Source organism: Nycticebus coucang, chromosome 7, assembly GCF_027406575.1.
Source record: "Nycticebus coucang isolate mNycCou1 chromosome 7, mNycCou1.pri, whole genome shotgun sequence".
In the NCBI taxonomy this organism is placed as follows: Eukaryota; Metazoa; Chordata; class Mammalia; order Primates; family Lorisidae; genus Nycticebus; species Nycticebus coucang.
In genome coordinates, this window is record NC_069786.1 from 94,535,361 (window position 1) to 94,560,653 (window position 25,293).

At 42.3% G+C, this 25,293-nt stretch overlaps 1 protein-coding gene across 1 annotated transcript; it reads left to right on the top strand.

Annotated features, from left to right (window-relative positions):
- Window positions 1-1,783: 1,783 nt before the first annotated feature.
- On the top strand, window positions 1,784-25,293 carry COQ10B (coenzyme Q10B). The gene is made up of 5 exons (XM_053597492.1): window positions 1,784-2,018; window positions 8,122-8,271; window positions 15,266-15,458; window positions 18,760-18,861; window positions 23,879-25,293. The coding sequence occupies exons 1-5, from the start codon at window positions 1,903-1,905 to the stop codon at window positions 24,044-24,046; spliced, it is 729 nt and encodes a 242-aa protein (XP_053453467.1). The 5' UTR covers window positions 1,784-1,902; the 3' UTR covers window positions 24,047-25,293.

Sequence of the window (25,293 nt, forward strand, 5' to 3'; positions counted from 1 at the left end):
ACAACACCTGAAATACTTCTTTATATGTAAGTTAGTCATATCAAGTCAGTACCCTGCCCTCATATTCCACTGCCTTCCTTTCACACTTGGAATAAAATTCAAAATTGGTACTAAGGCTGCCCCAGCACTATGGTAAACCCCCTCTATTCTGGTTTCTTTCTCTTACTAGACTGTAAGTTCAATTACAGTAAAGACTTGTTCACTTCTCCAGCTTTCAGGGATCCTCAAACTTTTTAAACAGGGGGCCAGTTCACTGTCCCTCACAGCCCTTGTTGAAGGGCTGGACTATAGTTTAAAAAAAAAACAAAACTATGAACACTGTTGAAAAACTATGAACAAAATTCCTATGCACACTGCACATATTTTATTTTGAAGTAAAAAAACAAACCGGGAATAAATACAATCACACCGCAATATGTGGCCGGCAGGCTGTAGTTTGAGTACCCCTGTAATCTAATACATGCCCTCAAGTTATTTGACTACATTTAACAATGTCATCTACTCCTCAAAAGTAGAAGGATGTGGCTCAGCCCTGTAATCACCGTAAGGCCAGGAGTTCCAGACCAGCCTGAGCAATAGTTGAGACAACCCTTCCTCCCAACCAAAAAACAGAAAAGTTAGCTTGGGGGGTAAGCACTGTGGACCCAGCTACTTGGAGGATGAAGCAGGAGGATCACTTGAGCCCAAGAATTTTAGGGCTCTAAGCCGGTAGCACACATACACTGAGGGTGGTGGGTTTGAACCTGGCTCGGTCCAGCTAAACAACTGCAACAACAAAAAATAGCTGAGCATTGTGGTGGGCGCCTGTAGTCCCAGATACTTGGGAGGCTGAGGCAAGAAATCGCTTAAGGCCAAGAGTTTGAGGTTGCTGTGAGCTGTGACGGCTACAGCACTCTGAGGGCGACATAGACTGTCTCAAAAAAAAAAAAAAATTGAGGTTGCAGTGAGCTGTGATGACGCCACTGTATTCTAGCCTGGACAATAGAACACTGGCTCCAAAAAAAAAAGAATAGTATAAATTAAAAAAAAATACAAAATCCTGTATTAAATAGCAGTATTGCTATCCTCACTTCACACTTTACAGGAGACTATGGCATACAAAGGTTAAACAAGGACCTGGGAACAAACGGAGGAGAAAAGGGTTGGTCTTGATTTGACTACCAAAATGCTTGAATCAAAGCAAAGCTGTCTGGTGTGTGTGAAACAAGAGAACCTAAACTATCCGTGAACATCAGTGAAAATGTTGGCCACGCAGGAAAATAGCAGATAAAACCGGTGTTAGATAACCGAGTCTTTTCCCTAACGTCATGACCTTATGTGCCCTCCTAACAACCCCACCACACCAGGTACTATATTAGACAATCATTTATGAGCAGACCCTGGCAGCCAAGCTTCGCAACCAGCGGTGGCGTGCCCGGCTCGGGACTCAACAGTTAGATTATAAACATCTAGATCCTCGGGCTTCCCTCCGCCCCTGGGCGGGGCTGTATGTGCTCGGACTCGCGACCGGAAGCACGCCCCAAGAGGACTGCAGCCGTTGGCGAATCCAGGGAAGAGTTCCAGCACTGGAGGTCGGGTGAGAGGTTACCGTGAGTATTACGTAAGGTGTGCGAGCGCACGGTGGGAGCGATAGGTCCGTCAGGAGAAGGGGGTGTGTCCTGGTGGCCGTGCCCCTCCTCTGATTGGCCGGCAGACTGACGAGAACGTTTCCAGCCAGTCCGACAGCAGTGGGAGCGTGCGTCAGCTCTGCGCAATCCGAGAGGGAAGAAGAGGCGTGTCAGTTGGCTCCGTGAGCTAGCCCATTGGCTGGAAGGCTCCGGTGCCGGGCGGCCCGGCCCGCCAGAGGAGGGCGGCGCAGCAGGCCTGGTCCCGGAGGTGGCTACCGGCTTCAGCGAAACGATCATGGCAGCTCGGGCCGGTCAGAGAGCTCTAAGAAGAGTGGTCTCAGGATACTGTCCTAAGTCGGTGACAGCGATGGGAGCCCCGGCTCCGGCGCAGGGGTCTGCGCGGAAAGTCAGGTAATGAAGGGGACGCCTCGACGAAAGTAGTTTTCCACCTCGGCCTGCTGAGTTGGACAGGAAGGATTTGGGGTGAGACAGACCGAGGCTTGGTGTGTGTCCGTGTCTCTGGAGAAGGGTCTTTCTTGTTCGTTCCGCACGTGAAGGACTAAGGCGCCTCGCGCATCACCTGGGCCCGAAGCTGTGTTCGTGGCTCGCTGACGTCGCGAGAGTCGGTAAATATTTGGCGAGGCGACTCTGGAAGTAACTCGGCGGCCGGAGCCTTCGGGCTCTTCCGGTCTCCTCTCCTGTAACTTGTTGCTGGTGTGGGAAAGTTTTAACTTTGCGCGGAAGTGTTGCCGGCTGCTGAGAGTAAGGGTGTTTGTGGCCGGGCTGTGAGCCCCCTTCTCTGCTCCTCCTGCGTGTCAAATGGTCAGATGCGCTTTCCTAGTTTGTGACAAAGAGTTCTTTGCCTCCGCCATTTGGTGCTTGCAAAACTAAATGTACCCAACGTCAGGGACCTGCGTTTCTTTCTTTTTTTCTTCATAGTAATTTAGAGGTCCTGTAACCTTGAACCACAGTCTGCCTTGGATTTTCCTGATTGGTTTCTTCATGGTGGGTGTGGGTGGACATGGAGGTGGAAATACTGAAGGATACCATATTCGTATTACTTAGTTTCCTCTTACTGATAACGTTGTAATAAATAATTCTTGAAAAGTAAAATTGTGTCTTTAAAACGAATTCAGATGTACACGGTACGGGGTGGGGAGAGAAAGTACAAATCTGGTTGAGTCCCAGGACATTTAAATTTAATGAAGAATTGTATTTACTTATTTTTGAAATTTTTATTTATTAATTTTTTGTTATTGAGACAGTCTCATTTTGTCATCTTGGGTAGAGTACATTGGCATCATAGCTCACAGCAACCTCAAACTCTTGGGCTCAAGCGATCATCTTGCCTCAGCCTCCTGAGTATCTGGGACTACAGGCGCCCACCACAACACCTGGCTAGTTTTTCTGTTTTTAGTAAAGACTGGGTCTCGCCTCTGCTCAGGCTGGTCATGAACTTCTGAGCTCAGATCCACCCTCCTTAATCTCCCATAGTGCTAGGATTACAGGTGTGAGCCACTGTGCCAGAAAAGTCTGCCAACTCCAAATCCTTTTAAACAAACTGAGAATCATATCCTTTACTCCTGTTTTAGGAAATAACCTCAAAAAGTAGTTTCAAGCAGAACCTAACCGCATCATACTTTACATCTGCTTGTATTACTGTTATGAAATGTTAGCTTGCAAATAAAATACAGTAGCTTTAGTGACCAAATTAATGTTTAAATTCTGAGATAAATATCTACTGTTTATGATAATGTGGGAGGGAGTTTATGAGTTCATAGCATCATAGCTTCTTTATTATAATTGAGCATTTGAGAGAGTCATACTGTAAGATTAGTAATTTAGGGCTGCCCCTGTGGCTCAGTGGGTAGGGCGCCAGCCCCATGTACTGAGGGTGGCGGGGTTCAAACCTGGCCCTAGCCAAACTGCAACAAAAAATAGCTGGGCGTTGTGGCGGGCGCCTGTAGTCCCAGCTACTTGGGAGGCTGAGGCAAAAGAATCGCTTAAGCCCAAGAGTTTGAGGTTGCTGTGAGCTGTAACGCCATAGCACTCTACCCAGGGCAACATAGTGAGACTCTGTCTCAAAAAACAAAAAAAGGAAAGAAAAGAAAGAAAGATTAGTAATTTAAAAAGCTGCCCCCTGTAAGCCGGGCAAGAGAATCAATCGCTTAAGCCCAAGAGTTGGAGGTTGCTGTGAGCTGTGACGCCATGGCACTCTACCAAGGGTGACATAATGAGACTCTGTCTCAAAAAAAAAAAAAAAGCTGCCCTCTATGTAATCCAGTATTCGTTTCATGGTTTAATGTTCATGTATATGAATGCGTAGCTCTTCATATTGCAGTTGAAGACATAGTATTCTTGATAGTGTGTGAAAATAGACGTGCTGTCCAGGGCACAGTACCCATAGAATGCAAATAGACCAGGAAATCTCCTATTAGTTTGCTTTAAACACAGATGTTTACTTAAGGATTGTAATCAGATTGTGTAAGGGTATCTTTTAGGGAATGGGAAACAATATGTGAAGCTAGTACAAAACCATATACAGTGAACCATATACTGAATTCACTTCTTTAGATGCAAGGTCTTGTGTTCTTTAAAATAAAGATTTGCCTCAGAGAAGCTGCCTTTTCTGATACTGATGTGTCACAAAATTATTAATAATCAAACATAGTGTCTGCCATAGTTGGCTTCCATAGATAATAAGATACTACATACATAACAAGGTATTAATGGATAAAACTGTTATAATAAAGATACCTAAAGAGTGTTTTAGAGGGGAAATAGATGATTAGGCATTTTGTACATCATAGTTTTTGTTATCAATCTAGATAACAAAATATCCTAAATTTTGTATGTATGGCTTTTTTTTTAAGGTAGAAGCTAAATTAACATTTTATTTGCACTATTTGGCTTCATTTAGCAGAGAAACTAAGGTTTACTTTTGTTGGTATAATCCTGCTTTTCAGAAAACTATAGGTATACTCTTCAAAAAAATCACAGTAGGCTTTTTTCACATAACATTTTTAAAGATTTTCAAGAAGTTTTTTTTTTTTTGAGATAGGGTCTCACTAAGTCTCCCTGGGTAGAGTGCTGGGGTGTCATCGTAGCTCACAGCAACCTTAAACTTTTAGGCTTCAGCAATCCTCTTGCCTGAGCCACCTGAGTAGCTGGGACTGCAGGCACCTATCACATGATCTGGCTAATTTTTCTTTTTCTTTTTCCAGTTTTTGGCTGGGGCTGGGCTTGAACCCGCCACCTCCAGCATAAGGGGCCGGCGCCCTACTCCTTTGAGCCACAGTTGCCACCCTGACCTGGCTAATTTTTCTGTTTTTAGTAGAGATGGGGGTCTCTCTCTTGCTTAGGCTGGTTTCTATAATTCCTGAGCTCCAGCCATCCACCCACCTCAGCCTCTCAGAGTGCTAAGATTATAGGCATGAGTTGAGGCGGGTGGATGTTTTAATCTTAGGAGTTTGAGACCAGCCTTAGCAAGAGCTAGACCCAATCTCTACTAAAAGTAGAAAAATTATCTGGGCATCTATCTGTAGTCCCAGCTATCCAGGAGGCTGAGGCAGGAGGATCATTTAAACCCAAGAGTTTGAGGTTGCTATGAACTATGATGATGCCACAGCACTCTACACAGGAACAGAGTGAGACTCTGTCTCAAAAAAAAAAAAAAAATTAGCTGGGTGCAGTGGCTCACACCTGTAATCCCAGCACTTGGGAGGCTGAGGCCAGTGGATTGCCTGAGCTCACAGGTTCAAGACCAGCCTGACCCTGTCTGTAAAGATAGCCAGGCGTTGTGGCGGGTGCCTATAGTCCCAGCTACTTGGGAGGCTGAGGCAAGAGAATCGCTTCAGTCCAAGAGTTGAGGTTGCTATGAGCTGTGACACCACAACACTCTACTGAGGGTGACCAAGTGAGACTCTGCCTTTTTATTTATTTATTTATTTATTTTTTTTGTAGAGACAGAGTCTCACTTTGTTGCCCTGGGTAGAGTGCCGTGGCATCACACAGCTCACAGAAACCTCCAACTCCTGGGCTAAGGCGATTCTCTTGCCTCAGCCTCCCGAGCAACTGGGACTACAGGCGCCCGCCACAACGCCCGGCTATTTTATTTTTTGTTGCAGTTTGGCTAGGGCTGGGTTTGAACCTGCCATCCTCTGCATATGAGGCCGGTGCCCTACTTACTGAGCCACAGGCACCGCCCGAGACTCTGCCTTTTTAAAAAAATAAAGAAGCCTGACATCCGTAGCTCAGTGGTTAGGGTGCTGGCCACATATACCCGAACCCATCCTGGGCCTGCTAAACAACAATGATGACAACAACAAAAAAATAGCCAAGCATTGTGGTGGGTGCATATAGTCCCATCTATGTGGGAGGCTGAGGCAGGAGAATTGCTTAAGCCCAAGAGTTTGAGGTTGCTGTGAGCTGTGATGTTACAGCACTCTATTGAAGTGACATAGTGAGACTCTATCTCAAAAAAAAAGAAAAGAAAGAAATTTTAGGCTAGATTAGGCTAGATGCAATGGTTCCTATCCATAATCTTGGCACTTTGGGTGGCCAAGGCAGGAGCATCATTTGAGGCCAGAAGTTCATGAGATCCTGTCACTACAAAAAATAAAAAAAATAGCTGGGTAGGCTGGTATATGTCTATAGTCTCAGTTACTTGGGAGGCTGAGGCAGGAGGATCATTTGAGCCCAAAAGTTCAAGGCTGCAGAGAGTTTTGATGACACTACACTCCAGCCTGGGCAACAGAGTGAAGCCCTATTTAAGAAAAGAAAAAAGAAAGAAATTTTCACTTACATATAAGTTATATTTTGCATAAATCAAATTTTATATATAATTTGAGATTTCCCAAGGCCACCTGACCTCCCTTTTTAAAAATAATTTGAAGATTTGACTTAATTAAATATCACTCTCTTACTTGGAAATCATCAAAAGCTCACCGAGAATAAATTTTAAATTAATTATCCTAGCCAAAAATATCCAACATGATCCAGCTCCTACCTGTCTTTCCACCATTATTTCTTGGTATTCTCTCTTTGACTTATACTGCTGCTATACTGTTAATTTTCATCTTTCCCCTGGTGCCTGGAATATCATCTGCCTCTCCCATTTATTTGCATATATGTATGTGTACACACACACACACATTTATTATGAATATACATTGTATATATGTATGTGTACACACACACATTTATTATGAATATACATACATATCTCTTCTCTATTTTTTCATGGCTAACTCCTCAGCCATTATGTCTCAGCTGAAATATCACCTCAAAGGGTTATAGAACACTCTGCTTAATTAGGCCCTAATTACATGCCCCTATCTCATTTCTTTTCCAGCACTTTTTCTGAATCTTCACCTGGAATATAATCTTAATAAGGCTCATGTTCTATTCACCATTATGTCCTTAGTGTCTAGCACAGTCCAAAACAGAATAGGAGCTCAGTAACCATGTGAACTACTAAATGACAGATAGTGTAAAATAGTTATGTAATAATCTTATTAGGGGAAAGTTAATATTTAGGTGAACAAAAGTATATCAGGCATCTGTACATAAAAGTACCTCGAATAGTTACATTCTAATTAGATATATTTTTACATATATGTTTTGAAATGGAGACTGAAAGGTAAAAAACAGAGCAACAGTTCCTTTTTTTTTTTTTTTGAGACAGAGCCTCAAGCTGTCCCCTGGGTAGAATGCTGTGGCATCACAGCTCACAGCAACCTCCAACTCCTGGGCTTAAGCAAGTCTCCTGCCTCTGCCTCCCAAGTAGCTGGGACCACAGGCGCCCACCTCAACGCCCAGCTATTTTTTTGGTTGCAGCCATCGTTTGGTGGGCCCAGGCTGGATTTGAACCCACCATCTCAGGTGTATATGGCTGGCACATTAGCCACTTGAGCCACAGGCGCTGAGCCCAGAACAACAGTTCTGACAGGGCCACCACATCTCCTGCCTGAGAGTGATATCTAATTTCAAGTCTCATTGGAGTGAATCAAAAATTAATGTTTAATCATTTTTTTGTTTTTTTTTTTTTTGGCTGGGGCTGGGTTTGAACCCGCCACCTCCAGCATATGGGGCCGGCACACTACTCCTTTGAGCCACAGGTGCCTCCTGGAGTGAATCAAAAATTAAGAAACCCTTATGGATTTGGGAAATATGGCTGGGAAAACAACCTAGGTAGATAACATGAATTGAAAAATAGATGACGAATGTCCTAGCAAGCTTATGGCAAGAGCATATTACAACACATAATTAGAAACTGAAACCCACCTTTCTGGGAGAGATGCCTTTTGTGCCAGAAGCTTTTAATCTAACTATAAGCTGTTTGTAGTTTGTAGTTTTATGGTGCTTAGAATTTTTATTTTTTCAGTGTGTGTGTATTTTGTTGGAATATTCTGAAGTTGCAAAGCTTTCTAAATGTGATAATTGCGATCTCTATAATTTGTGTTTCGTCTAATTTTCATTGTCACTCTAAATCAGGTAATTTTTATCTTTGTAGATATTTGGCTTCCTGTGGTATACTGATGAGCAGAACTCTTCCACTACATACCTCAATTTTGCCTAAGGAGATATATGCAAGAACTTTATTCAAAATCGCTGCACCATTAATAAACAAAAGGAAAGAATATTCGGAGAGGAGAATTTTAGGGTTTGTATATAATATAAATTCTACTAAAAAAAAAAAAGTTCACAATTTTCTGTGGAGAATCATGCCTCCTTCTGGCTTATGTTCTTATAGATTAAGATCTGATTTTTCTAGGTGGACCTTTTCATGGCCATTCCTGTTTTATAAATATGTGTTGGATGAATGTAATTATATAGTAACTTTATAGTATAGATTTAAACCTTGATATGTAAGAGAAATTATTTTATGACTTCTGTTTTTGTGCACTTTTTTTCTATAGTGGAAACATTAGGCCGTAGTTGATGTGGCTTTGTCACATACATGCATACATAGATAAGTACATGCATATGTACTGAAGCTCCTAAACTAGAGCAGGCATTGGTAAGGTGTTTTTTTTTTTTTTTTTTTTTGAGACAGAGCCTCAAGCTGTCACCCTGGGTAGAGTGCTGTAGCATCACAGCTCACAGCAACCTCCGACTCCTGGGCTCGAGTGAGTCTCCTGTCTCCGCCTCACAAGTAGCTGGGACTACAGGCGCCCGCCACAACGCCCGGCTATTTTTTGGTTGCAGGCATCATTGTTGTTTGGCGGGCCAGGGCTGGATTCAAACCCGCCAGCTCAGATGTATGTGGCTGGTGCCTTAGCCACTTGAGCCACAGGTGCTGAGCCGGTAAGCTTTTTCTTAAAGGGCCAGATAGTACATGTTAGGCTTTGTGGGGCATAAGGACTGCTGCTCTGTTATGGTATCCCAAAGACAGACATAAATAATATGTGAACAATTGAACATGATTATGTTCCAATAAAACTTTATCAGAATTGGCCTCTGATCTAGGGGTATATATGGCAGAGGAAAAACACACTGCAGTTCTGCTAAACTAGGAATATACCATCTTGCCATATGGGATTTTCTACAAGGAGGTCTTAATTCCAGCAGGCCATTAAATGTTTACATGAAACTTTGTAAAAGTACATTTCATTAATTTTATTTATTCACTTTTATTCTTCTGATTTTTCTATAGTAAAAGACTTATAGCTTTGGTCACTAACTTTTTTTTTTTTGCAGTTTTTGGGGCCATGTTTGAACCCACCATCTCCAGTATATGGGGCCAGCGCCCTACTCCTTTGAGCCTCAGGGGCTGCGTTTGGTCACTAACTTTACCTGTATTACTGGCTAGTCACAGTATTAGTCGAAATCATGCTACTAGCTATTCAGAAAATACCCCCCAATTTTTTTCTTCTTTATTAAAGTTCAAATGGGTGTTCCCTCTCAATGGGTAATTTTCTTCTAAATAGGGAGTCAGGAACCCAACAGTCTCCATCTTTGTTTTTTTTTGAGACGTAGTCTCACTCTGTCACCTTGGCTAGAGTACAGTGGCAGCTAGAGTGCATTGGTGTCATCATAACTCACTTCAGCCTCAATTCCTGACCTCAAGCAATTGTACCTCAGCCTCCTAAGCATCTGGGGCTGCAGGCATATACCACCAAACCCAGTTAATTTTTTTCTATTTTTAGTAGAGACAGAGTCTGGTTCTTGCTCTGTCTGGTCTCAAACTCCTGAGCTTAAGCAATTCTCATGTCTTGGCCTCCTAGAGTTCCGGGTTTGCAGGAATGAGCCACCATGCCTGGTATCTATCCAACTTTTTACTTCTACAATTCCCTAATTTAACACTTAACAGTGTTGGGCAGTGCCTGTGGCTCAGTAAGTAGGGCACCGGCCCCATATACCAAGGGTGGCGGGTTCAAACCCGGCCCCGGCCAAATTGCAACAACAAGAACAAAAAAGCCGGGCATTGTGGCTGGCGCCTGTAGTCCCAGCTTCTTGGGAAGCAGAGGCAAGAGAATCACCTAAGCCCAGTAGCTGGAGGTTGCTGTGAGCTGTGATGGCACAGCACTCTACTAAGGGCAACAAAGTGAGACTCTCTCTCTTAAAAAACAAACAAACAAAAAAAAACACTTAACAGTGTTAAAATGGTATACCTTGTTAACCATATTGGTCTGGAAGTGAAACACAATGCTTCTTCCTAGATACTACTGTCAAGAACTAGTCATGTGACCCCATCTAAATATAAGAGGTAAAGACTGGGAATTGTAGCCCTTGATGTCCAGGTACTGTCTAGCAACAACACTCTGATAGGTAGACATTTGCCATAAATGATTATCTGTTAAAAATAAACAGAAACTAAAGAGATAGCAAATTAGTCTGCTTTACTTGAATCACTAATAATATCTGCTTTTTACTGTGTACTTGCCATTTGACAGGTACTGCTGGGTGATTTATATTTAGTATTTCCTTTATCCTCACATACCTATGTGAAGTATTATGTTCATTTTAGAGATGAGGAAACTAAAGCTCAGAGAGATAATGTACATTGCTATGATTCCAAAGCTTATTTTGTTCTCCACCATATTTGCTTTGCTGCTGCCCCCTTTCTCATGTGAAATTCTCTTTTTTATTATAAGTTGGTCTTATTTCATGATCTTCATTTAATCTTCTCTGCCCATATTTGGCATAAGCACGTAACAACAGCTATCATTTATTAAGTGCACTTTGCTGAAACTTTCTTTTAACTCTCAAGAAAACTTAAGAGATATTTTTCAATTACAAATCAAGGGGCCTGGCGAGGTGGCTCATACCTGTAATTCTAAACACTCCGGGAGGCCGAGGCTAATGGATTGAATGAGGCCAAGAGTTTGAGAGTAGCCTGAGCAAGAGCAAGACCCTGTCTTTACTAAAATTAGAAAAATTACCCAGCAACATGGTGTACACATACCTGTGTTCTCAGCTATTGGGGAAGCTAAGATAGGAGGATCAGTTGAGCTCAGGAGTTTGAGGTTGCAGTGAGCTATGTACTCTAACCAGGGCAACAGAACAAGACTATGTCTCAAAAAAAAAAAAAATGGGTCAAGACAATAAATTCGAGAGTTTCAGTAACCTGCCCTGGATCTCATAACTTGCAATATTTAGAGCTTACCATATTTGAACATCAGACTTTATGACGATGAAGTCTATTCCCTTGACTTTTTTTTTTGAGACAGCCTCAAGCTGTCACCCTGGGTAGAGTGCTGTGGCATCACAGCTCAAAGCAACCTCCAACTCCTGGGCTCGAGCAGTCTCCTGCCTCTGCTTCCCAAGTAGCTGGGACTACAGTCACCTGCCACAATGCCTGGCTATTTTTTGGCTGCAGCCATCATTGTTGTTTGGCAGGCCCAGACTGGATTCGAACGTGCCAGCTCAGGTATATGTGGCTGGCACCTTAGCTGCTTGAGCCACAGGTGCTGAGCCTATTCCCTTGACTTTTATCTTATACTACTTTGTTAGTCTTTGTAGAGTACTTTACAACAATTAGTTTCCAGAGTACAAGATTTCATGGAATTGTTTCTCCCTACTCCCTCTGCTGTGGGCCTCATTTTCATGATTAGATTAATTTAAACATTAAAGGCTCATTCTGTGATAATCCAAAAATAACTTACTGTGATTTAGATTGTGATCATTTAAATTACTGTATTTTTTTGCGGGCAAATGATATTTTAACTATATTGATTTGTATGTTTACATATATGTAGATACATATATATATATATATTTTTTTTTTTTTTTTTTTTTTTTTTACCCGAGAATAATATATGTCTGGCTCTTATAAGTCAGGTTATCTTTGACATACATTCATAGAGTTTTGTTATTGCTTGTTTAATCTCTGATTTGTTTTTGTTTTGTTTTGTTTTGTTTTTGCAGTTTTTGGTTTTGGCCGGGGCTGGGTTTGAACCCTCCACCTCCGGCATATGGGGCCGGCACCCTACTTCTTTGAGTCACAGGCGCTACCCTCTCTGAATTTTTTTTTTGTTGTTGAATACATTTCTAGGTAATTTGTATTTCTATGCTATCATTTCTAATTGGTTCTTATCAGTATAGAAAAGGTATTAATTTTTTTAAGTTTTATTCTTTTTGTTTTTTCTTAATATTTGTTTATCCAACTATGTTGTCTATAGTAAATAATTTGTGAATTGATTCTTTTGAATTGATAGTTACATCACTTGCCAACTGATAATTTTACCTAATTCTTCATAATATATGTGTTTTATATTTCATGCCCTGATTTAATTACTGAGGCAATACTTTCAGAAGAGTGTTATATAACAGTACATTTGTGTGAGTGTATATATAACACAGCATGTTTTTATTATTGTAATGCAAATGCTTCTCTGATATTTTGCCACCTGTAGAGGGAATTGTATAGTTTTTCCTTCTGTGTCCAATTAATATGGTTTAATAGAAGGCCAGGCTAATTTTTCTATTTTTAGTAGAGACAGGGTCAGGCTCTAGCTCAGGCTGGTCTCAAAATCCTGAGTTCAGGGGATCTTCCTGCCTTTGCCTCCCAGAATGCTAGGATTACCTGTAGTCCCTAGTACTTGAAAGGCTAAGAGAGGGGTATATCTGGAGGCTGCAGAGTGCTATGATTGTACCTGTGAATAGCTACTGCACTCCAGCCTGGGCAACATAGGGAGACGTGGTCTCTTTAAAAAAAACAAGACTTCTTTGTATTAAACCATCCATATATCCCTAAATGAATTGCATTGGCTTGCTGTATTTTTTTTTTTTTTTTGTAGAGACAGAGTCTCACTTTATGGCCCTCGGTAGAGTGCCGTGGCCTCACACAGCCCACAGCAACCTCCAACTCCTGGGCTTAAGCGATTCTCTTGCCTTAGCCTCCCGAGTAGCTGGGACTATAGGCGCCCGCCACAACGCCCAGCTATTTTTGGTTGCAGTTTGGCCAGGGCCGGGTTTGAACCCGCCACCCTCGGTATATGGGGCCGGCGCCCTACCGACTGAGCCACAGGTGCCACCCCTGTATTTTGTTTTTTTATTTTTTTTAATCTATTGCTGAAATCTATTTGCTGATTTTACTTAGAATTTTTGCCTTTGTACTAAAAGGTTATTGGGTATATTGCTTCGTTTTTTGTGAGATATTTTTTGGAGGGTTGCGTTTGTTTGTTTGTTTGTTTGTTTGTTTGTTTGAAACAGAGTCTTAGTCTTTTGCCCCAAGCTAAGAGTGCTGTGGCATCAGCCTAGGTCACAGCAACTTCAAACTCCTAGGTTTAAGAGATGCTTTTGCCTCAGCCTCCCATATAGCTGTGACTACTCATGCTAGCCGTAAGGCCAGGCTAATTTTTCTGTTTTTACTAGAGACAGGGTCAGGCTGTAGCTCAGGCTGGTCTCAAAATCCAGAGTTCAGGGGATCTTCCTGCCTTTGCCTTCCAGAATGCTAGGATTACAGGCTTTTTTAATGGTTTTTATCAGGTTTTAGTTATTATGGTGTTATACTGGCTCACTTATAAAATGGGGTGTTGGCTCGGCACCTGTAGCTCAAGTCACTAAGGAGCCAGCCACATACACAGGAGTTGGCGGATTCAAATCCAGGCCCAGCAAACAACAATGACAACTACAACCAAAAATAGCTGGGGTTTGTGGCGGACGCCTATAGTTCCAGCTACTTGGGAGGCTGAGGTAAGAGAATCGTTTAAGCCCAGGAGTTGGAGGTTGCTGTGATTTGTGACACCACGGCACTCTACCCAGGGCAACAGCTTGAGACTCTGTCTCAAAAAAAAGTGGGGAGGGTGTTTATGGCTCGGCACCCATAGCTCAGTGGTTAGGGCACCGGCCATACACACTGGGACTAGCAGGTTCGAACCTGGCCCGGGCCTACTAAACAATAATGACAACTACAACAAAATAATAGCAGGGCATTGTGGCAGGCACCTATAGTCCCAGCTACTTGGGAAACTGAGGCAAGAGAATCGCTTAAGCCCAAGAGTTTGAGGTTGCCGTGAGCTGTGATGCCAGGGCACTCTACTACCAATGGTGACATAGTGAGACTGTCTCAAAAAAAAAAAAAAAAATAGGGCATTTCTTTTGTGTTTTAGAATAGTTTATTTTTCCTTTTATAGGCTAATTTAGAATTTTTTTTAGACATGTGATTGTATCATGTTGCCCGTGCTGGTCTTGAACTCCTTTTTTTTTTTTTTAAGACAGAATTTCACTATGTTGCCCTTGATAGAGTGCCATGGCATCATAGCTTGCAGCAACCTCCCACTCTTGGGCTCAAGTGATCTTGCCTTAGCCTCCCAAGTAGCTGGGACTACAGGTGTCCACCACAATTCCCAGCTAAGCGTGGAAGTATTTTTGAATGATAAATTACTGGAAGTGAGATTGTTGGCTCCAAGTAAGGAATTCTTAGTTAATTCAAGCAAGTTCTTGTTATGCAAAAATGTGGATTTATTACTGCAAGACCTTTTAATTTTTTCTATTTTATTATATAAACTCTCAATTTTTCTTTTTTTTTTGAAATAGTCTTAACTCTATTGCCCCAGGCTAGAGTGTCATGGTAACATCCTAGCTCTCAGCATCCTCAAATTTCTGGGTTTAAGCAATCCTCATGTCTCAACTTCTGGAGTAGCTGGGACTATAGGTGCTCACCACAGCACCAGCTAATTTTTCTATTTTTGTTTTGTTTTGTTTTTTAATTTTTCTATTTTTAATAGAGACAGGGTCTCACTCTTGCTCAGGCTGGTTGCTAACTCATGAGCTCTAGCCATCCTCCCACCATGCCTAGCATAAACTCTCAATTTTTAAGTGGTGGCACCTAATGAAAATTTTTAGTTTTTTTTTTTTTTTTTTTTTTGGGCTGGGGCTGGGTTTGAACCCGCCACCTCTGGCATATGGGGCTGGCGCCCTATCCCTTTGAGCCACAGGCGCCACCCAGCACCTAATGAAAATTTTAAAAACCACATCTATACACCAAATTCAACCTGAGGGCTGCCAAATTTTGATCTCTGCTGTATATGTCTATGTAGAGCTTTTTTATTTTCTATGTTTGGAAATGATTGATTACAGAGTTTGGTTCTTTGTGTTCTGTTATAGAATGTGTGTTTCATACACAGTAAGTTTCATTCATGTTTAATTTAAAGTATGAATATACCATATAACTAGATGCAGTTGACACCTCTTTTTTTTTTCTTTTGAAGATATTCAATGCAGGAAATGTATGATGTAGTATCAGGAATGGAAGATTACAAGCATTTTGTTCCTTGGTGCAAAAAATCAGACATAATATCAAAGAGATCTGGATATTGTAAAACACGATTAGAAATTGGGTTTCCACCTGTGTTGGAGCGCTATACATCAGTTGTAACCTTGGTAAAACCACATTTGGTACAGGTAATAGTTTTATTTTTGTTGCTTTTAAATATTCCTCAAATATTAATTATATTAAATGGGTTCAAGTATAGTAACTTAAAAAGATTTCTTTAATAGGAGAAAAAAATAAGCTATTTATTATGTCTGCTAATTGTATTGTTTATTAGCATTATTCTTTCCAAATAGAAGTTAGACTAGAACAGTGGTTCTCAACCTTCCTAGTGCTGCAACCCTTTAAATGAAGTAAATGAAGTAGCAAGGAAAATAATTTTATTGTTTGGGGGTCACCACAACATGAGGAACTATATTACAGGGTCGTGGCATTTGTATTAAAGGAGCGTAGCAACTGTATTAAAGGAACGTAGCACAGGCATTAGGTTGAGAACCACTGGACTAGAATATGGAAATGGAACTTGGCATGGTGGCCGATGCCTGTAATCCTGGCACTCTGGGAGGCTGAAGCCAGTAGATTGCTTGAGCTCAGGAGTTCAAGATAAGCCTGAGAAAGAGTGAGACCCCATCTCTACCAAAATAGAAAAACCAGTCAGATGTCATGGCTGGTGCCTATAGTCCTAGCTGCTGGGGAGATTGAAGCAAATCAACTCCAGGGCAATGGAGTGAGACTCTGTCTCAAATAAATAAATAAATAAAATGTGGAAATGAGAAATTTTCTTTTCCTTTTGTTGAAGCTCCTGACCCACAGGAAATATCACTTGGGCTACCCAAATTAGATATGCTCTAATTTAATCTGCATTATTATTTTTTTTTTTAAAAAACAGAGTCCAGAGTCTAACTGTCACCTGGGGTAGAGTGCCATGGCATCATCATAGCTCACAGCAACCTCAAACTTTTAGGCTTAGGCAGTCCTCCTGCCTCAGCCTCCTGAATAGTTGGGACTACAGGCATCAACCACCACACTTGGGTAGTTTCTTCAACTTTTTTTTTAGAGACAGAGTCTTATTTTGTCGCCCTCGGTAGAGTGCTGTGGTATCACAGCTCACAGCAACCTCCAGCTCTTGGGCTTAGGTGATTCTCTTGCCTCAGCCTCCCAAGTAGCTGGGACTATAGGCGCCTGCTACAACGCCTGGCTATTTTTTTGTTACAGTTTGGCTGAGGTGGGGTTTGAACCTGCCACCCTCAGTATATGAGGCCGATGCCCTACTCACTGAGCCACAGGTGCTGCCCAGTTTTTTCTATTTTTAGTAGATGTGGGGGTCTCACTTTTGCTCAGGCTGGTCTTGAACTCCTGAACTCTAGCAATCCACCCATCTCAGCCTCCCAGAGTGCTAGGATTACAGATGTGAGCCATGGCCCCTGGCTCTTTGCACTAATGTTTTAAAAATTTTTAATTATTGGGGCAGCGCCTGTGGTTCAGTGGGTAGGGCACTACCCCATGTACCAAGGGTGGCGGGTTCGAACTGACCCCAGCCAAACTACAATAAGAACCAAAAAAAAAAAAAAAAAAAAATAGCTGGGCATTCTGGGCATTCATCACAGCTACTTGGGAGGCTGAGGCAAGAGAATCGCTTAAGCCCAGGAGTTGGAGGTTGCTGTGAACTATGATGCCATGGCACTCTACCGAGGGCGATAAAGTGAGACTCTGTCTCTTAAAAAAAAAAAAGAAAGAAAAACTTTTTAAGTATTGTGCCGTAGCACAATGGTTACCCCGCCAGCCACATACACTGAGGCTGATAGGTTTGAAACCGGCCCTGGCCAGCTAAACAACAATGACAACTGCAACAAAAAAATAGCCAGGCGTTGTGGCAGGTACCTGTAGTCCCAGCTATTGGGAGGCTGAGGCAAGAGAATTGCTTAAGCCCAAGAGTTTGAGGTTACTATGAGCTGTGATGCCATAGTACTCTACCCAGGGCGAAAAAATTTTTTTTAATTATTGTGGTTACATAATAGTTGTATGTATTTATAGGACTTTTTGCACTATTTTTAATAAGTATAGTAAGTACTTTACCATTGGGGAAAGAATAAATTTGTTCTCTATATTTTTAAAAGTTTAAGTGGTGGGAGGATGAAAAAAGGTAGAAATGATATAAATATGGTAAGTATTAACATTATTGAGGTTTTCCTGACAAGTACCTGGTGCCAAAATGCCAAGTACTGTTACATTATAGTAATCATCTTACCTTGTCAGGATAAGATGCACATGTACAAAGGGTACCCAGAATTAAACACAAAAAGACACAATTACATGGAATAATACCTTTTTAAAAAAAAGAGTTCTAATTTGAGGTGACTGAAGACTTTTACAGCTGAGTTACATTTGGTGCCCACAGTATTTAATATGATATGATTTCTTGGTAATTGGCCAGAGCTAAATACCCTAGTCAGGTCTTTGGTAGACTTTTAAAGGAGGTACAACTCTCAGATGTGCTCCTTCTGGTGCAAAATCTAGAAGAAGGATATTGTCCAGTGAAGGACCATAAAGTGGTGGGTGCCTATAGTCCCAGCTATTTGGATGACTAAGGGAGGAGGACTGCTTAAGGGTAGGAGTTTGAGGCTGTAGTGTACCATAATTACACCTGTGAATAGCCACCATTCTTCGGCCTGCGCAAAATAGTGAGACCCTGTCTTTTCAAAAAAAAGTGTATAGGGTAAGGTCAGTCTCTTTATCATTATGCACAAACCCATCTCCTGCCCCCTCCCTCCTTATAGATACATGTGTACCAAGTGTTCAATGTCAGTCATCTGGTATCATTTTCTCCCTTTCCTTTCATACAAATAATCAGTTCTACCTCAGTGAATCCTGTGGCCTTTGTACTAGCTTTCTATTTCTCATAGCGCTCTGTGGTATAATATTTTTCTTCAGTAAGATTTCTCCTTGAGGCTTGGTGCCCATAGCACAGTGGTTACGGCGTCAGCCACATACACCTAGGCTGATGGGTTTGAACCTGGCCCAAGCCAGCTAAACAGCAATAACAACTGCAACAAAAAAATAGCCAGGTTTTGTGGTGGGCACCTGCAGTCCCAGCTACTTGGGAGGCTGAGGGGAGAGAATCGCTTAAGCCCAGGAGTTTAAGGTTGCTGTGAGCTATGACGTCATGGCACTCTACCAAGTGCAACAAAGTAAGACTGTCTCAAAAAAAAAGTGGAAGAAAAAACAACCGACAATCTTAGAGATCCTAAAATAAAATAGCTAGTATTGGCAAGAGGTTGCTTCCTACTACCAAACTAAAAATTAGATTTCTTCACCTTCTGTGGTGTGACTATAAAAGTAATTACTTTTCAAAGAAATTAGCCTCAGTCATGGTAGGTTCTAGCCAGTACCAAAGGTATTTAATTGTGATTTTATATTTTCATTTTGTCCTAGGCATCCTGTACTGATGGGAGACTTTTCAAGCATTTGGAGACGATTTGGCGGTTTAGCCCAGGTCTTCCTGGCTACCCAAGAACGTGTACCTTGGATTTTTCAGTAAGTTTCTTCATAAAGCCCTTGATTTGTTCCATACATGAGGTGAAGTTGGTAAAGAAATAATAGACCAGGTGTGATGGCTCATGCCTGTCATCCTAGCACTCTGGGAGACTGAGGCAGGTGGATTGCTTGAACTCAGGAGTTCAAGACCAGCCTGAGCAAAAGTGAAACCTCATATCTACTAAAAATACAAAATAAAGTAGCTCAGCATAGTGGCACATGCCTGTATTCACAGCTACTTGGGAGGCTGAGGCAAGAGGATTGCTTGAGCCTAAGAGTTTGTGGTTGCTATGAGCTATGATGACTCCATGGCACTCTACCCAGGGCAACAGAATGAGACACTGTCTCAAAAACAAAACCTATAACAGTTTATTTATTTATTTATTTTTATTTTTATTTATTTATTTTGTTTTTGAGACAGAGTCTCAGTATGTCACCCTCGGTAGATTGCTGTGGCATCATAGCTCACAGCAACCTCAAACTCCTAAGCTCAAGCGATTCTCTTGCCTCAGCCTCCCAAGTAGCTGAACTACAGGTGCCCACCACAACGCCCAGCTATTTTTTTGTTACAATTGTCATTGTTGATTAGCTGGCCCTGGCCGGGTTCCAACCCATCAACTTTGCTGTATTTGGCTGGCGCCATAACCACTGTGCTACAGGCGCCAAGCCCTTAATAACAGTTGAAAATTAACACCAAATTAAACTACATGGTATATAAGATACAGAAATAAAGTGCAAAGAGGAAAAATGCATTTTTAGAACATAGAGACTGGTGGCCATGTGGTAGCTCATGCCTGTTATCCTAGCACTCTGGGAGGCTGAGGCAGGTGGATTGCTTGAGCTCACAAGTTTGAGACCAGCCTGAGCAAAAAGCAAGACCCTGTTTCTACTAACAATAGAAAAAAAACTGAGACAAGAGGATCGCTTGAGCCCAAGAGTTGGAGGTTGCTATGAGCTATGATGCCACAGCACTCTACCCAGGGCAACAGCATGAGACTCTGTCTCACAAAAAAAATAGAACATAGAGACTTGTAACTTTTTTTTGTTCATATCACCTTAGCTATAGAAAATGTAAAGCCACCTTAGCTTTTTCTTTGCCAATAGGTAATATATGAATTGTTTTCTGAACATGGATCTTAGGCATTAAATCTTAAGAAATGCTAGTAATTTGGGCGGCGCCTGTGGCTCAGTGAGTAGGGCGCCGGCCCCATATGCCGAGGGTGGCAGGTTCAAACCCAGCTCTGGCCAAAACTGCAACCAATAAAAAAATAAAAAAAAAAAAAACCAGTGCACTTTAAAAAAAAAAAAAAAAAAAAGAAATGCTAGTAATTTTGATTAAATTATTATATGCTACTTTCAGCTCTTTTTTGGGCCGGCGGGGGAGGGCGAGGAGGCCAAGATGGGCAGATTGCCTGAGCTCAGAAGTTAAAGATGAGCCTGAGCAAGAGCAATACCCTATCTCCACTAAAAAAATAGAAAAACTAGCCAGGCGTTGTGGCAGGCACCTGTAGTCCCAACTATTTGGGAGGCTGAGGCAAAAGGATCACTTGAGCCCAAGAGTATAAGGTTGCTGTGAACTATGACACCATGACACTCTACCCAGGGCAACAAAGTAAGACTCCGTCTCAAAAATAAATAAAATAAGGAAATCTGGATAATAGGTATATCAGAATTCTTTATACTGTTTTTTGTAGCTTTTTTGTAAAAATGAAATTATTTCAGAATGAAAAGTGAAAACATCTTAAAATTTGGAGGATATTTTATCCTTGAAACACTATTTCTGGCCAGGCATGGTGGCTCAATCATACTTGTAATTCCAGCACTTTAGGAGGCCAAGGCAGAAGGATGGCTTGAGGCCAGGGGTTCAAGACAAGCCTTGGCCTCATAGTAAGACCCCATAGTTAGAAACAAATTTGTTTTTTTGAGACAGAGCCTCAAGCTGTTGCCCTGGGTAGAGTGCCATAACATTACAGCTCACAGCAACCTCCAATTCCTGGGCTCAAGTGATTCTCCTGCCTCCACCTCCCAGGTAGCTGGGACTACAGGCGCCCGCCACAACGCCTGGCTATTTTTTGGTTGCAGCCATCATTGTTGTTTGGCAGGCCCGGGCTGGATTCTAACCCACCAGCTCAGGTGTATGTGGCTGGCGCCTTAGCTGCTTAAGCCATAGGCACCAAGCCAGTTAGAAACAAATTTAAAAATTAGCCAGACATGGTAGTACATACCTGTAATCCTAGCTACCTGGAAAGCAAAGGTGGGAGGACCCCTGAGCCCAGGAATTTGAGGTAATAGGGAGGTACACTCTCACCAGTGCACTTCAGCCTGGATGATAGAGTGAGATCTTGTGTCTAAAAAACCAAAACAGGCTGGACACCCTAGCTCAGTGGTTAGCGTGCTGGCCATATGTTCCAGGGCTGGTGGATTCGAACCCAGCCTGGGCCTGTTAAACAAACAAAAAAAATAGCCGGGTGTTGTCGTGGGCTCCTGTAGTCCCAGCTACTTGGGAGGCTGAGGCAAGAGACAAGAGAATTACTTGAGTCCAAGAGTTTGAGGTTGCTGTGAGCTATGACGCTATGGTACTCTACCCAAGGCGACAAAGTGAGACTGTCCCAAACAAACAAATAAATAAATAAATAGATAAATGAAACAATAAATCATGCTGTTTCTCATAGAAGTTGCCTTGAATTCTCTATCAACAATGAGAAGGTATAAATAAAGTTCTAAATCATTGGCTACCTATATCAGTCTGACTGAGCTACCTACACTAGCTGCTTTGGGGGTCAGGCATGGGTGTATGTGCACATAAGCAATCTTATCTTGCTAATAACATTTTTTGTTTTTTGGGGTTTTTTTTTGAGACAGAGTCTCATTCTGTCACCCTGGGTAGAGTGATATGGCATCATCATAGCTCACAGCAACTTCAAACTCTTGGACTCTAGGGATCCTTTTGCCTCAGCCTCCTGAGTAGCTGAGACTATAGGCATGTGTGCACCTGGCTAGTGGGCGGCGCCTGTGGCTCAAAGGAGTAGGGCGCTGGCCCCATATGCTGGAGGTGGCGGATTCAAATCCACCCCTGGCCAAAAACTGCAATAAAAAAAAACCACCTGGCTAGTTTTTCTATTTTCAGGCTGGTCTTGAACTCCTGAGTTCAAGCAATCTATCCACCTTAGCCTCCCAGAGTGCTAGGATTATAAGGATGAGCCACCACTCCCAGCCATCCTGCTAGTAATTCTCATAGAAATGATACATATGAGAAAGATCACTTCCCTTATTTCCTTTTTTGCTGGGGTAGGATGGATCCAAAAAGGGCACATTACCAAAAAGCCACAATGATAAATGTATTCCTCCAAAGCTTCCTTTTTCTTTTGAGACAAGGTCCAGCTGTTTCCCAGGCTAGAGCGCAGTGGTATCATCAGAGTTACTGTAGCCTCAAACTCTTGGGGCTTAAGTGATACTCTTTTTTTTTTTGAGACAGAGCCTCAAGCTGTCACCCTGGATAGAGTGCTGTGGCATCACAGCTCACAGCAACCCCAACTCTTGGGCTCAAGCGATTCTCCTGCCTCCGCCTTCTAAGTAGCTGGGACTACAGCCGCCCGCCACAATGCCCAGCTATTTTTTGGTTGCAGCCATCATTGTTGTTTGGTGGGCCCAGGCTGGATTTGAACCCACCAGCTTAGGTGTATGTGGCTGACGCCTTAGCCGCTTGAGCCACAGGCGCCGAGCCTTAAGTGATACTCTTGTCTCAGCCCTTATACCTAGCTAGGACTACTAGTGTGTGCCATCGCACACTAATTTTTAAAGTTTTCTTGTAGGGTGGTGCCTGTGGCTCAGTGAGTAGGGTGCCGGCCCAGTATACCAGAGGTGGCAGGTTCAAACCCTGCCCTGGCCAAAAACTAAAGTTTTCTTGTAAAGACAGGGCCTCACTCTTGCCCAGGCTGGTCTTGAGCTCTAGGCTGTCCTGTCCAAGCAGTCCTCCCATGTTGGCCTCCCATAGTGCTAGGATTATGGGTGTGAGCCACCAGGCCTTGCGCTTACCAAAGTTTTCCAACTTTCTCTAACTTACTAACAAGCAGATGCTCCCTTGAAATAAGATTCGTTGGCCTTGTTGACTTAAGCTTTTGTGCCCCCACTTGTGCTTATTGCAGTTAAAAAGGTTCTGTCTTCTGAGGAATGCTAACAATTCTCACCTAGGTACATCCACACAGCTCTACTTTAAATACTTAGTTTACAGTGTAACACTACTATCCTAAGTGGAAATTTAGTTTTAAAAAATCTTTCTAGCTGGGCGGCGCCTGTGGCTCAGTCGGTGGGGCGCCGGCCCCATATGCCGAGGGTGGCGGGTTCAAGCCCGGCCCCAGCCAAACTGCAACCCAAGAATGGCCGGGCGTTGTGGCGGGCGCCTGTAGTCCCGGCTACTCGGGAGGCTGGGGCAGGAGAATCGCTTGGGCCCAGGAGTTGGAGGTTGCTGTGAGCTGTGTGAGGCCACGGCACTCTACCGAGGGCCATAAAGTGAGACCCTGTCTCTACAAAAAAAAAAAAAAAAATCTTTCTAGCTTAGCCCGGCGTTGTGGCGGGCGCCTGTAGTCCCAGCTACTCGGGAGGCTGAGGCAAGAGAATCAATCGCTTAAGCCCAGGAGCTGGAGGTTGCTGTGAGCTGTGTGATGCCACGGCACTCTACCGAGGGCCATAAAGTGAGACTCTGTCTCTACAGAAAAAAAAAAAAAAAATCTTTCTAGCTGGGCACAGTGGCTCATGTTCCTGTAATCCTAGCACTCTGGAAGGCTGAGGTGGGAGGATTGCTTGAGCTCAGGGGTTTGAGACCAGCTCGAGCAACAGTGAGAGACCTGATCTCTACTAAAAATAGAAAAACCGAGGTAAGAGGATTACTTGAGCCCAGGAGTTTGAGATTGCTATGAGGTATTATGATGCTACGTCACTCTACCCAGGGTGACAGAGTGAGACTATGTCTCAAAAAAAAAAAAAAAATCTTTCTAAAAATTATTACATTTTCCTACAGATTTCTTTTGAATTTCGCTCGCTTCTACACTCTCAGCTTGCCACATTGTTTTTTGATGAAGTTGTAAAGCAGATGGTGGCTGCCTTTGAAAGAAGAGCATGTAAGCTATATGGTCCAGAAACAAATATACCTCGGGAGTTAATGCTTCATGAAGTTCATCACACGTAAAAGGAAGGAAGAGCTGGTGTCGTATACTTACAACTTCAGTTTGTTCACTTGTAAGATTTTAGTGCTTTCATGATTTTTTTTTCAGAAGTCAGAAAGCATTTGTTAAATTCAGCTTTGATTATAAACCTGCACCGTTAAAAATTTGCACAAAGCGTGTGGACCCACTTGTACATAGAATTGTCTTCAATCAAGTGTAATTGAGAGAAATATGTTCATTATCATGTTCTGCATTTACAATAATAGGATGTCATCACCATTGCTAGAATATTGACATTATTATTCTGAGCAGAAATTGAAACTATAGATTCAGGGCGGCGCCTGTGGCTCAGTCGGTAAGGTGCCGGCTGAACTGCAACCAAAAAATAGCCGGGCGTTGTGGCGGGCACCTGTAGTCCCAGCTACTTGGGAGGCTGAGGCAAGAGGATCGCTTAAGCCCAGGAGTTGGAGGTTGCTGTGAGCTGTGTGATGCCATGGCACTCTACCGAGGGCCATAAAGTGAGACTCTGTCTCTACAGAAAAAAAAAAAAGAAACTATAGATTTAAACCTTTTTTTTTTTTTTTTTTTTTGGTTTTTGGCCAGGGCTAGGTTTGAACCTGCCTCCTCTGGCATATGGGACTGGCGCCCTACTCCTTGAGCCACAGGCGCAGCCCTAGATTTAAACCTTTTAATGAAAGTGTTTAGTTGAGGTTCTCACACAGCATGTATTATATTAACCATATCACGCTTAAGTTATTAAATTCAGACTATTTGTAACTTATTGTTATAAGGCCTTCCTGTGGCTTAGGATATTTTGAGTAATAATCATATATTTCAAGTAAAAACTTTGATTTAAAAGTACTGTTGATGAAGGTTCCCTGGCACTTTAGTTATTTTTAAATTGCTTTTACAGGTGGTAGTAGATAATTCAGTGCCATTATGAGGTTAGCTCCCAGATAAACAGTGAATTTTGTTTTTGTTTTTGGTAAGTAGTCCAGAATAGCTACCGATTTCTAGTAGTTTGCAGCCTTCTTCCAGGTACTTTGGCTGCTCTTTCAGTAATGCTACTTTTGTGTCAAATTTTGTCTATAACTGGTAGGCAACAGATGAAGATGAGTTTGTTGATATGTCTCCAACAGTATGCATCCCTATTTTCTATTTATTGTGTGTACTCACTTTCAATAATGTATTTCAGACTGATATTTTTTAAAGAAATCAATGTAAGGACTGAAAGAACAACTTAATAAAGTTAATTTGTTTATTTTTTGTA

What these genes read in the sequence shown, in the direction of transcription:
- COQ10B (XM_053597492.1), top strand. Translation starts at nt 1,903, where the DNA reads ATGGCAGCTCGGGCCGGTCAGAGAGCTCTAAGAAGAGTGGTCTCAGGA. An exon ending in TAAAACCACATTTGGTACAG is followed by an intron (nt 15,459 to 18,759) that starts GTAATAGTTTTA and finishes ATTTTGTCCTAG; the next exon opens with GCATCCTGTACTGATGGGAG. An exon ending in CGTGTACCTTGGATTTTTCA is followed by an intron (nt 18,862 to 23,878) that starts GTAAGTTTCTTC and finishes ATTTTCCTACAG; the next exon opens with ATTTCTTTTGAATTTCGCTC.